This window comes from Macrotis lagotis, chromosome 4 (genome assembly GCF_037893015.1).
Source record: "Macrotis lagotis isolate mMagLag1 chromosome 4, bilby.v1.9.chrom.fasta, whole genome shotgun sequence".
Classification (NCBI taxonomy): Eukaryota; Metazoa; Chordata; class Mammalia; order Peramelemorphia; family Peramelidae; genus Macrotis; species Macrotis lagotis.
Window position 1 is genome coordinate 191,237,586 of NC_133661.1, and position 14,678 is coordinate 191,252,263.

General features: G+C 33.5%; 1 protein-coding gene across 12 annotated transcripts in view; it reads right to left on the reverse strand.

Annotated features, from left to right (window-relative positions):
* RYR3 (ryanodine receptor 3) overlaps positions 1–14,678 on the reverse strand; it is an 833,777-nt gene that overhangs the window by 164,689 nt on the left and 654,410 nt on the right. For all 12 annotated transcript variants that reach the window (XM_074235022.1, XM_074235021.1, XM_074235020.1 and 9 more), the window contains 4 exons: positions 13,254–13,369; positions 12,642–12,709; positions 5,576–5,697; positions 134–183 (listed from right to left, as the gene is read on the reverse strand). In XM_074235022.1, the coding sequence (XP_074091123.1) occupies positions 134–183; positions 5,576–5,697; positions 12,642–12,709; positions 13,254–13,369 (356 nt within the window). The remainder of the gene's footprint in view (positions 1–133; positions 184–5,575; positions 5,698–12,641; positions 12,710–13,253; positions 13,370–14,678) is intronic.

Below are 14,678 nucleotides of genomic sequence, written 5' to 3' on the forward strand. Positions count from 1 at the left end.
TAAATAGGTGTGACACCTCAATGCAAAGTCTCAAGTTTATTTAACAAAGTATCAAATAGGAAAAAAAAGCCAGTTTAGGATAATTATAGGGTCAAGGGCAGGGACAGCTTGATTAATACTTCGCTGAACTTACCAAAGAGGGAAATCCTATGTCTAACAAGAGCAGCAAGTTTGCAGAATAGGCTGAAGTAGAAAAGAATGCAAGAGTAGGAAAGGCAGAGAGATTAAACAATTGTACAGAATTCAACATTCAACAATGGGGAGAGAATAGAATGAAGGGAAGGCAATCTGTAGCTCCCTCAAAAGATACTCTGTATCACTCACAAAAAGACATTCCATTTCTATCCTGTAATTTTAAACTTGTTATAAATAATATGTCTGTCAATGTGGGGATATATTTTGCCTGACTACACATATCTTTTAAGAAGGTTTGTTTTACTTGCTGTCTCAGTGGAAGAGATGGTGGTGGTGGGGGCGGGGTGGGAGAGAGAAAATGAAGACCTGAAATAAAATAGAAATGATTTTTTAAAAAAAAGAAAAATATAATGATTGCTGTATATTGCAGCATTTTAAATCACATCTTGCTACAGTGTATTTGTGTGTGTGTGAGTGTTTTAACTCATTCACATGTAAAGGTATAAAATGGTAATTGAATATAGTTAAAAGAATTTAAGGAGCAATAGATGGCAAATCATTGTATATTTTGCAATGGGCATTGTGCAGTTTGGAGAGGTTGGGAGAATTTAAGGGAAATTGCAAATATAAGGGCAATAATGATTAAAGGAGCAAGGAATCTGTAAATTGGGGTTAAAATATTTGCATTGCCTATTTTATGAAATTGTGAAAGAAAACACGTTTTGAATGATTAATTGCTACATTAAAAGCCTTCATGGGGTTATGAAAAGAGTGCTAGATTTGGAATTAGGAAAATCTGGATTGCATTCCTATCTTTGAATAGTATCTATCTCATTGGAGTTTTATAAGGATCGAATAAAATTTCATATATATATTTTATTATTTTGCAAAATATACCATTATAAAGGTAGTTTATATATGAGACATTCAAATACAGGGATGTTTTGTGTTACAAAACAAGATTTAAAATAGTTTATTTTCCTGCCTTGTGATGCTAATGAGATTACTGACAGAATGGATGGCCATACTATTGGTATCTCCTGTTTCTTCTTGGGATGGCTACCATTCTTTTCAAGAAAAGATCTTTAGGAAGTAAGAACAGTTCTTTACTGCTTTTATTTTTTTTGTACATTTATATCATCTCAACTTTCTGATACTGTACCCATTTTTCAAGGCTTTGATCAGATGTTATTTCCTACATGGAACCTAACTTGAATTTCCAGTTGGAACTTAATCATAAAGATCATAATGAATACACTGATAATAGTTCACATATATGGTATTTAATTATGTACAAAAAATGCTTTATGACAATTATTTCATTTGATCTTCACAATAATATCATAAAGTATTAAAAGCTAGAATCATTATTCCCCTTTTGCAATTGAGGAAACTGAGGTACCAATAGACTAAATTATAGGTCTAAAGTCATATAGCTAGTAGTAGCAAACCAAAGACTTGAAACCAAATCTTCCAAATCTAAATTCATTTATCTTTCTACTATAATGACATCATTCAATTTTAATAGTATTTAGTTTGTTCTTTTCTTATGCACTTCATGTATTGTATTTTGTCTCAGTTATTTATGCACATGGCTTATCTGTACACTGTGAATCTTTGTATACACAGACTTTGCCTTATTTAGTATTACAATGAGAACTAGTGTATAATAAATATTTTTTTTTTAGGTTTTCGCAAGGCAAATGGGATTGAGTGGCTTGCCCAAGGCCACACAGCTAGGTAATTATTAAGTGTCTGAGGTTGGATTTGAACTCAGGTCCTCCTGACTCCAGGACTGGTGTTCTATCCACTGGGCCACCCCCCATAATAAATATTTATTGAATGAAGATGTGTAAACAGTGAAGGTTGCTGGGGACCTGAATTTTTTTTTTTTACTTTAGAATTCTTAAAATTTATTCCTTGACCCGATTTACTAGCTCTATTTAATGGAAAAATTCCACTCAGAACATCTCATCATAAGTCATTTTAACCATAAAATAAATAGAAGCTATAAACCTAAAAATATTAAGAATAGATCAAAAGAAACCAGGCATTAAATACATTAGAAAATATTTTGTCTCCACTTTATATTTGGCTTTTGAAGGAATCTTTTTTGAAAAGAACTCTTAATGATTAAGGCAATGTTGGTTATAAGGTAGGATGGTTGATTGGTAAAAAGACTTGGTTCTAGAGCGCTGGTTTTTCTACCTACTAATAGTGGCATTTTAAGCAACTTTATTTTAGTAAACCTCAATTTCCTCCTCTTTCTACTGGTTTGTAGATTTTATTTTTAGTTTGTTCTTGTTATGTCTTTGGAGTAGGGAACTCTACAAAGAAGAAACTCTTGTCTACTGTTGCACATTAGTACCTTTTCATTAACTTACAGTTCAGATACTAGCACTGAGAGATTAAGTTACTTGTCCAATCACTGTACATCAGAAATAGGACATGAATCTAGGTTCTTCTAGTATTGAAAGGCCAAGTCTCTGGGTTGCCTTTGAGTATACAGGTATGCAAGTTTGACATGTTGTAAAAGCTAAGTTTCACAAATGCAATAATAGCATTTAAAGATGATTCTTACAAGAATAGTATTTTGGGGTCAAAAGTAGATGAGTGAGTTGTTTGGTTCTAAAGCTTTCATGGCAAAGGGTTGTAAAAATTCTCAATGAAGAGGAAAGGCCCTGACTTAGAACTCTGAAGTTGTCCTATTTATGATTTAAGTAGGATTGTTGCCCTAAGCCCCAAGTTGCCAGGCTCCAGAGTCCCTCCATTCTGCTTTCCCATGGTTAATTTCATAATACATGAAATTCTGACAATAACTTAAAAAGGATGCCTAGTTGTTTTTTTAACTTCAAAAATAAACTGAATAATGGGAACCAAGAGCAAAATTTGAGAACTACTAACCTAAAGAGAACAAGAGCAGAAAAAAGTTTGAGGATGAAATTAATAGGGGGTTGCAAATATAGCCTTATTCAGTATATGAAATTCAATATTTCATGAGAGTAATTAGTAAGAGAGAAACAAGTGTCTTTTAATGGGGAAAAGTGCTAGAGCAGTCAGGAGAGACCTGCATTCAAATCTATCTCTTATACTAACTGTGTGACAATGGGCAAGTCATTCAGCCTCCTCTAACTTTAGCTTCCTTACCTGTAAAATAAGGCTAATACCTGTAGTAATTATCTCCTAAGTCAGCTGGGATACTTAGAGGAGATAATATATATCAAGGGCTTTTCAGACCTTAGAGTGCCATATAGTCAGCTATTAATGTATTGACAATTCAACAATTTTTTAGGAAAGTTTTTTGCAAGATAATTTATAAAAATGTGTATACTGTCTACTGTCTCTCTTTACATATATGTGTATACAAACATATCCACACCCTCACACCCACACCTGCACACACGAAAATTTCTATTATTTATTCTGATTTTTCATTATAGAGATAAATCCAGGTTCTTCAAGTTTATGCTAGCAGGGCATAAGCTACGGTGGGATGTAGTTGCAGGAGGGCAAAGCTGGGAAGTCTTTGAGTACACGTCTGGTGATATGTGCTCTCTCTCTCTCTCTCTCTCTCTCTCTCTCTCTCTCTCTCTCTCTCTCTCTCTCTCTCTCTCCCTCCCTCCCCCTCCCTCCCTCCTTCCCTCTCCCACCCTTAATGTCCAGTTAAGCTAGGTTTAGAAAAATTCATTACCAATTGGGTGAAGAATAATTATGGTCACAGCAAATAATAAATTACAGCAAAAGTCTTCCAGGTTCTTGATGGTAGGACTCTCCCTAATCCAGTCCATTTTCTACATTGTTGTCAAGGTCATTTTCCCTAAGCATAAATCTGACTCCTTCAACTAAATCAACTCTAGTGACTTCCTATTTCCTCAAGAATAAAAATATAAACTCCTCTGTTTTATAGCATCACAGATCATGCCCCCAACTTTTCTTTGGAGTTCTGGATATTACTCACACCCTGGCACTCAGTCTTCCATTCAAACTAGTCTTCCCTTGGCTCCTCACACATTCCACTCCATCTCAGTTCCTGGCCCTCTGTGCTAGCCAAATCCCATGACTGGAATACACTTTCTCCTTACCTCCTGCTTCACAGAAAGCTTTTCTTAAACTAAAGATACAGCTTAAGCACTATATTCTACATGAAATCTTTCCTGATACTCTCACACATGACTGCTCTCTCCCCAAACTATCAGGCATTTAGAGCACTTTACAACTTGGTAGATATTTATTTGTATTTAAATTTATATTTTAAATATATATTATATATATATATATACACTTAAATTTATATTTTAAGTATATATATACTTAAATTTGTACTTTACATATATATATATATATATATATATATATATATGTATATTTCCCTTAGAATGAAAGCTCACTTCAAAGAGCTATCACTTTATTTTTTGTATATGATTTCCAGTGACTAGGATAGCACTTGATATATAGTAGGTAATTAAAAATATTTATAGATTGATTGAAAACTGTCTGCTAATACATGGAGAGTTTGCAATGTATATAGAAAGTATCCACAGGGATGAAATCAAAGATCTTTTGATTTACTGAAATAATAGATTGAGATGGAATTTCAGTAAAGAGTCAAATGGTAGCTCTCTGAATAAATCTATTTCTTTGAATAGAAAAAAATTGAAAGATAAGATTTTTGGAAATAGGAAAAGACTATAAATATACAGTTATTCTTTTCTGGATTCATGTAACTATCTCACTTTCCAGTTTCTACATTGTCCCTTATATTTTTAATATTAAATGGCATGAATTTAGACTGCTTAAAATGTTTAACAAATTTTAAAGAATTCATAGATTTTAAGATTCTATTACTTTAAATTAGTATATTCCTCTCTGTCCCAAGTATTGAATTTAAATAATTACTTTTGTAAAACTCTTTTTTTCTCTCCTTACATGATTAGTGGTTCCTGATAGCAGGGAAACCTTATCGCCTAGGTACTATACATTCAGTAGACATTCAGAAGGCAACAGAGATTTTGTTGCAGAAAAATCCAAGTAATTTACTTTTTTCTATACCATACAAATGCAGTATATGGTCCAATTTGTCAGTTAGGCTAGTACCATCTTCTTTCTCTGTGAGGCATCAATCAGGAGTGCACACTGAGATCAAATATTAAAATATAGCAGACTTAAATTAGGTTAGATCCTCCTGGCTCCCAGATCAGATAGCTTGATTAACCCCTCTTGCTTCCTTGCAGTTCTTTTTAATAGCCAACAGATTACATTAACATATACCTTTTTCAAAACAGAAGAAAAGACCAAAATTGCAGTTAGCAACAAATTATCAAATCAACAATCTATTCTTAAATTCTTTAATAGATTTATTCTTTAGTTTTTAAGAAACTAGGTTTTAAAATAAAACACATATTCATGCACACTATGAACTTTCTCTTACATACTGACTCACCTGGCCACCATTTCTTTCTCTTTATTAGAGGCATACCCACTGCTACTGAGTGGTTTTAGTGGGGATGAAAGGAAGTAGAGGCAGTGATTGGTGAAGTACTGGTCAACCAAGGGAAGGAGAACCTGGAAAATCAGTGATAGGTTAACTTTTTGGGAGTGAGGACCCACAAGGGCCCCACTTTATTTTTTTTAAGATAGTTTGTTCTTCAACTCAATGGGAGAGTCCATTAAGAACACTCCATTAGCTACATTTCTAGGAAGGTTTTGAGATGACATTTAGAAGATATACTCTTGAGTCTAGGTACTCACCTTTCTATACATCTAGAGCTTTTAGATGTTTCAGAATGGTACTCTCAGAGTTGACCCTTTGAGGTTATCTAATACAATCCATAATGGAATAAGAATCCCACTTCTATAGTACTGACTAGTTACATTGAATTGAATGTTGTTTTATTGATTCTTCTATTTACACTAGTGTTATCATATATATATATTTTTTCCTGGTTTTCAGTAATTCATTCTGTCAACAATTCTAGTCTTCTCATTTTTTTCTGAATTACTAATGACTTATATTTGTCATTTTTTGTGGTGTAATAATATTTTGTTATATTTATATACCACCATTTGTTTAGCCATTCCTTTACTGATGAATCCTCACTTTGTCACCATGAAAAAAGCTGCTAGTAACATTTGGTTTCCATGCCCTAAGTCTCCGTTTTCTTCAATTCATCCTTCTACAAGGCGGATAAAGTGACACTCCTAAAGCACAGGTTTATCTAATGACATTTCTCAAAAAACGTATTATATTATTACTTAAAGATATCAAAAAAACTTCAGCAGAATCCAATACAGGCTCCTCTTTTTGGGATTATTCTGCCTTTAGAGACCTATTTCACATCACTCTCTTCATGTAATCTGCATTCCAGGGCAAACTGGCTTTCTGGCAGCTCCTCACACACAATACTCCATATCTTGTCTCTTTACCTTGGCAAAAAATGTTCTGCCATGCCTGAAATATACTCTTCTCCTTATTTCTGCTTCTCAATATCCCGAACTTTCCTTCAAATCTTATCTCAAGGGCTATTTTCTATATGAGATAATTGTCCCCCCCCCCAATTGACATGTATTTATTTGGTATTTATTTATGTGCTTATTTCCTCTGAAGAAGTTAAGCTACTTAGGCTTAGCCTAAAATTATATTATAAAGCATCAGTCATCAAAACTGACTGGCATTGGTTAAGAAATAGAGTGGTATATCAGTGGAAAAGACTAGGTGCAATAGCAGGAAATGATTATAGTAATCTGCTGTTTGATAAACCCAAAGAGTCTGAATATTGGGATAAAAACTCTCTTTGATAAAAACTGTTGGGAAAATTGGATGTTGGTATGGAAGAAACTTAGATGAGACCAACACCTCACACCCTATACCAAGATAAGATCAAAATGGATCCAGGATTTAGACATAAAAAACAATATTATAAGCAAACTAGAAGATCAATATCAGCTCTAAGAAAAGGGAAGCAGTTTATGACCAAGAAAGAGATGGAGAACATCACTAAAAACAAACTAGATGATTTTGATTACATTAAATTAAAAAGCTTTTGCACAGACAAAACCAATGTAACTAAGATCAAAAGAAATGTAGTAAACTGCAAAACGATTTTTACAACTAGTGTTTCTGACAAAGGATTCATTTCTAAAAATATACAGAAAACTGAGTCAAATTTTCAAAAAAAAAACAAGCCATTCCCCAACTGACAAATGGTCAAAGGATATGCAAAGGCAATTTACAGATGAGGAAATCAAAGCGATCTATAGTCATATGAAAAATTGTTCCAAATCATAACTTATTAGAGAAATGCAAATTAAAGCATCTCTGAGGTACCACCTCACACCTCTCAGACTGGCCAATATGACCAGAAAGGACAATGATCAATGTTGGAAGGGATATGGGAAATCTGGGACACTAATGCATTTTTGGTAGAGCTGTGAACTCATCCAACCTTTCTGGGGAGCAATTTGGAATTATGCCCAAAGGGCAACAAAAATGTGCATACCTTTTGATCCAGTAATACCACTACTGGGTCTATCCCTTGAAGAGATTATGAAAAAGGGTAAAAACATCACTTGTACAAAAATATTCATAGCAGCCCTGTTTGTGGTGGCAAAGCATTAGAAATTAAGTAAATGTCCTTCAATTGGGGAATGTCTTAACAAACTGTTTATGTATGTCATGGAATACTATTGTTCTATTAGAAACTAGGAGGGATGGGAATTCAGGGAAGCCTGGAAGGATTTGCATGAATTGATGATGAGCAAGATGAGCAGAACTAGACAAATATTGTATACCCTAACAGCCACATGGGGGGTGATGATCAACCTTGATGGACTTGCTCATTCCATCACTGCAACAATCAGGGACAATTTTGGGCTATCTGCAATGGAAAATACCATCTGTATCCAGAGAAAGAATTGTGGAGTTTCAACAAAGTCCAAGATTATTACCTTTAATTTAGGAAAAAAACATTATCTTATTATGTAATTTTTACTATCTCTTATATTTTATTTTTCTTCCTTAAGGATATGATTTCTTTTTCATCATATTCAACTTTAATCACTGTTTACCATGGGAAAAAATGTAAAGACTAACAGACTGCCTTCTGTGGGGGGTGGGGGGAGGGAAGCAAAGCAAGATTAGGAGAAAAATTATAAAACTCAAAATAAATAAAATCTTTCTAAAAATAAATAAAAAGAAAGGAAAAAAGAACTTAAGCTACTTAAAGGCAATGGTGGCCTCATTTTTGCTTTTGTCTTGAACAGAGTAGCCCCTTAATAAATGATTTTGGTTGAATAGTATCTGAAACATAGTGGGCTCTTAATAAATGTTACAGATATTCTTTCTGACCTCTTTAGATTATAACTCTCACAGTGAGATCTCAGAGTTAAAAGGCATGGACATTTTAATTAAGTTGTTAGCAAAATTCCAATGAGTTTTCCAAATTTCAGGAGTATAACAATTCACCCCTCCATCAATACTGTATTAGTTTGGCTGTCATCATGCAGGTCTTTCAGGACTAACTATTTCTGTCTTTTATTTTTGGCAATTTTCTGTGCTTGAGGTAAAACCTCAATGTTATTTTACTTTATAATTATTGATTTGGTACAAATTTTCATATATTAATAATTTGCAGTTCTTTTTTGAAAATTGTTTGTTCCTGTCCTTTATTTGTTCCTATCATTTATCTATTAGGGAATAGCTGATGGTCCAAAATAGGCCTATCAGACTTTTATCAGAGATATCTAAAAGATATTTTCCCTGGTCTATAGCCTTTTTGCCTGATCTGATTCTGATTATGAAAGACTTTCAATTTCATATAATCAAAATTTTATTTTATCTTTTGTGTTTTCTTCTATTCATTGTTTGATTAAGAATTCTTTTCCTAGTTAGTTGAGAAAGGTACTTTCATATATTTTCCTCTAATTTTTTTATGATGCAACTTTTTATGTGTAGGCTAAGGATGCAGTTGGAACTTACTGTGGCATATATTATAAGACTTGTTTATTTTTTTATTTTTATTTTGCAAGGCAATGGGGTTACGTGACTTGCCCAAGATCACAAGGCTAGTTATTATTAAGTGTCTGAGGCCATATTTGAACTCAGGTCCTCCTGACTCCAGAGCCTGTGCTCTATCATGTTGCCACCTCACTGCCCCTTATAAGACTTGTTTAAACCTATTTTTTTTACAAACTGTTTTTCAGTTTTCCCAGAAGTCCTTGTTGAAGGAATTCTTTCCCTAGTAGTTTATATTCTTAGGTTTATAGGTTACTGGGCTATTTCACTCCCCACAAAAGCTGTTTCAAGTATCTTTTTAATCCTTCCATACTATCGTCAATCAAATGGTTGCAGTCTTGATCTGACCTTTTACTTTAGTGAAGCCATTTTTTTCATCTCAGAGTCCCTTAATATCATCCTTTATTCTCTTCTCTTTTTTCTCAGTTTCTGACAATGAGTCAGTCCTTCTCTATGTCAAGATCAAGCACTCCACATGTGCCACTGATCCCATCTCCTCTTAATTGTCTCTATCAGATTATAACTTCAGTCACCCTCTCAAATCTTCAACTTCTCCCTCTCTATTGGTTCTTTCCGTATTGCCTTATTCCTTATTCCTTATATGCCCAAATCATCCTCTTCCTTAAGAACAAAACAAAACACAAAATTTTCCCTAGATACTACCAGCCCCTCAAGCTATCATTTTATGATATCTATTCTCTTTCTCTGCAAACCTGAATAAAAACAACCAAAAAATCCCTTAGGAACACTTTGTACCTCTACTTCCTATCTTCTTAGTCTTTGCAATCTGCCTTCTGACCTTATTATTTGATGGAAATATGCCTTTCTAAATTTTCTAATTTTTTCCTGTTTATTTTTTAAAATTATTTTATTTCCTCTCAACATCTAAAACAATTTTAAACATTAAGTTTTTAAAATTTTGAGTTCTAAATTGCCTCCCCTCCTCTTTCCTTTCCCCCTCCTTGAAAAAGCAAGCAATTTGATATTAATTATATATCTGAAGTCATGCAAAACATATTTCCATACTGACCATATTTCAAAAGAAAACAGAGACCAAAATAAATCTCTCAAGAAAAATAAAGTAAAAATGTATGCTTTGATCTCTATTCAGACTCCATTCTTTCTCTGGAGGTGGATGGCATTTTTTCATCTTAAGTTCTTGGGAATTTTCTTAAATCATTGTCTTGCTAAAAATAGTTAAGTCACTCACAGTTGATCATAACACAATATGACTATATGCAATGTTTTCTTGGTTGTGTTCATTTCACTTTGCATCACTTCATATTAATCTTCCCATGGTTCTCTAAAAACCATCCAGCTCATCACTTCTTATAATACAATAGAACTCCATGACCACAATTTGTTCAGCCCCAATTGATGAGTATTTCCTCAGTTTCCAATTCTTTGCCACCACCAAAAAGCTGCTACATTTTTGTACACATAAGCCCTTTTCCTTTTTCTGTGATCTCTTTGGGAAGCAGAATTACTAGTAGCATTGCTGGATCAATGAATATGCACAGTTTTAGAGCCTTTTGGAAATCATTACAAATTGCTTTCCAAAATGCTTGGATCAGAGTTCAGAATTGCACCAATATTTTATTAGTATCCCAGTTTCCACACATCCCCCCCAACATTTGTCATTTTCCTTTTTATCATAGGAGCCAACATTATGGGTGTGATATCTCTTTGTTGTTTTAACTTTCATTTCTCCAATGGGTAACTATGTGATACAGTGGATATACTGCTAGACCTGGAGTCAGGAAGATCTGAGTTTAACTAAGACTTTCAACACTTGCTAGCTGCTTGACTTTGGGGCAAATTAAACCCTGTTTGCCTCAGTTTTTTCATTTGTAAAATGAACTGCAGAAGGACAACTATTCCAGTATCATTGCCAAGAAAACCCTAAAAAGAACATGAAGAGTCAGACATGACTGAAATGACTAAACCAAAAAAAAATAGCAATTTAGAACATTTTGTATATGACTCTAGATAGCTTTTATTTCTTCATCTGAAAACTGCTTGTTCATATTGTTTGACCATTTATCAATTGGGGAATGACATGTACTCTTATAAATTTGACTACAAATTTTTGAAAGATGAGGCATTTATCTGAGACTTGATTAACCCCCCCCATCCCTGATGTCCTGATTTCCTTCTAACTTTGGCTTTGTTGTCAAACTTTTTTCCAGTTTTCCAGTAATTTTTGTAAAATAGTGAGTTGTTTTGTCCCAAAAGTTTCGATCTTTTAATTTTTTCAAACACTAAATTACTATGGTCATTAACTACTATGTATAATATATGTAATCTATTTCTTAGCCAGTATCAGATTGTTTGAAGATTACCACTTTATAATATAGTGAGAAATAAAATGATTTTTCTTCACATTTTTTAGGTCTTTTAATAAACTATTATAATCATTTCTTTCCCATTTTGCACTTGTGCAGTTTATCTTTTTTCTTTCCTTTTCTCATACTGGAAATTATTTATTTACTACTGTATAACAATCAGAATAGAAATACAAACATCTCTTCCACTGAAGTATGGATCTCTCATTTTATTGAGTTGACAAAGACTGTTATGAATAAAATATGAGCTCTGCTATATTCTACATTAAGTTGGGTTAGAGTGATCAATCTCATCTAGTGATAATTTCTAGTCCTAATAAAAGCAACCTAGTTTTAGGAAAGTCTGGAGTTGACTAGCCACAAAGCAGCTTATCTTTCAAATTCATATATAGGATTTTGTATTTATTATCACTAAATTTCATCTTATATTTAGCTCCTGGGGTCAGTTTGTTAAGATCTTTAATTCTTCTATTTGTTAATCTTTAATTCTTCCATTTGTGAACTTTTATAGTTTAGCACCATATGAAAAGGACTCTAACTACATACTTAACCTAGTAAGTTATAAAAATATTCACCGTGCTATCCTTAAGGAAGCATACTTGATTATGGAAATCAAGTATGCCATGTTTACAGGTATCCCTTTGATTTATTGGTTCAGTAACCTTGTCAACAAAGGGAATGAGGACACTCAGCTTGACAAGGATGTATATGAATAGAAATGGCTATAGGATAAGGACTCATGCCTATGGAAGGTGACACAATCTACTTTTCAAAGGTTAGCTATACTTCTAGTTAACTCTCTGAAGGAGGCAGAAAGCAGGAAGAGAAAAATGGCATCTGTGGTTTTGTAAAAATACCATTATTTACTAGCTGGTATTTCTTAGTAGCCAGATTACTCTCAATATTGTCAATAATTGGTAGTGCAATGGAGTTAGAAGTGATCTACAATCAGAGACTCTGACTTAAAATCCACCTACTTTTGCCTATGACCTTATGAGGGTCACAACCCATTGAGGCCTGGTTTTACATCTATAAAATATGGGAGTTGAGCTATAAGACTTCTAATTCATTTCCGATCCATTGATATCTATTTGCTCACTTAGAAAAGGGAAAAAGATATATTAATTTTATGGATTCAGGGTGTAACTTACTTTGGCAAAGAATTTAATTTCTTGGTCATGGGGAGACTTTTCTGTTTTCCCACTGCTCACAATGGCTTCTACAAAGATACAATTGATACAAATGTCAGGCAACATAAGATACAGATGTAGCATTAAAGAAAAACCAATTTGCTTGAGATGATTTGCAGTCCACAAAATACTTTGTTCTACAAATATATTTATTAACCACTATGGCTCATATATCTATGACAAATTTATATTAAAAATATCTGAAAGTCTTAGTATTCAAGCTCAGAAAGAATTAGCAGTATGTTATGTCATGACAAACAGAAAAGCTAACTGAATTATCATCGTGATCTTAATACTCAATGCTGTCATCTCCATTTGTCAAGCAAGAAAATAGGCACTGAGAGGCTCAATTATCTCTGCTTGGTCATATAGCAACAAATATAAAAGAGTTAAACTTAGAATTGAGTAGTAACAAGTGCCCTTCTATTAGGGGAAAACCAAACAAGATTTTCCTTACAAAAAAATTGTCAAATGTCAAAATAATTGTGAAAAGTCGTAATACAAAATGATAATTATTTAAACAGCATAAAAGACTTAGCAGCAGCTTTGTCAGTGTTTGATGATGAAACTTACCCAAATGAGCAATAAATTCTTGAGCAGAGTCAACATATTTTAGAATCTTCTTCAAAAATTTATAGGCAAATCTCTTTTCCATTGAGGAAGCATCTAATTCCATATCCTTCAGATCCCTATTTGGGAAATGGGGTAAAACCATCAGAAAGAAATAGAAATATTACAAATAAATATCAATATTGGTTTTGTCAAAATGATTTCCCTAAATGAAGATGATTGTTCTGCAATATTAACTTAATATTTTAATAGTTGTTCTTTGATTTCAAAGATGACCCTGCCAACCAGGTTACTGATGGCCTAACTTGCACATTATATTCATTATAGTGAAGGCTATGCTGTGCAAGGGCATCATTTTCATTGAATGTTTCAGAACAGTTCATTTCTGAACTCATGGACTGATCTGATAGGAATCAGGACTTCTGGTGATGGTCAGATGCTTCTAGAGTTTCTTGGTTTGTGTATGGTTTCTTCTGCCATATCAGTGAGGCACTCCTACAGCACTGGCAAAGCACCAAGATATGGTATCTGATGACAGCCTGGCAACACCACAGAAAGCCATACCTGTTTCTCGATGGATTGTCAGTCAGTACTATCTTCCTTCATATATCTCATGTGCCACTAATTAGATGTTTGGCTACCTTCAAAGAGTCATAGGTACTCCTGTCATTTACCTGTGTTTCACTGAATTTCTTCATTTTGACATTCAGAACATTGGGCAGAAATCATATCGTGTCAACATTCATTACAGTACTCCTGATGCTCTGTTTTAATTTACTATTGACTCATCACTTCAATCAACAAGTCAGTTAGCTAATTAGCATCTATTATATACCAGTCACTGGTCTGAACAATAGGTATAGGCTACAGAGACAAAATCAAACACTCTGTACTCTCAAGGAGATTACATTCTATTGGGGAAACATGTATATATACATACATATATATATATATAATATATGCACACATACACATATATGTAGCTATATTCATATGCACACAGAGAAAAACACATGTGTATGCACACACGTGTGTGTGTGAAGTGATTTCTGAAAGGAAAGCACTAACATAAGGGGAGGTGAATAAAGGTCTCCTAGAAGATGTGGCATTTGAAGGCTAGGGATCCTTCAGGGCAGTTGTGAGGAGGGAATATATAATGGGCATAGACTAGAGCCTGTGCAAAGATGTGCAGACTCTTCTGAAGGCTAGGAGGAGCCAGATTGTTAAAAAAATGGAAAAATAGAAAAAAACTTGGAGATCCTCTTTCTTCACCAGTAAGAAAGAAACAAAACTATTACATTTATATTATTTACTCTATAGAAAACAAATGGCTACAACTGAATAATCCATCCTTTTTTAAAAATAGTTTTTATTGCTATCATTTTTAAAATTAGTTCCTTTATCATTTGCTTTTAATTTTACTTAAAT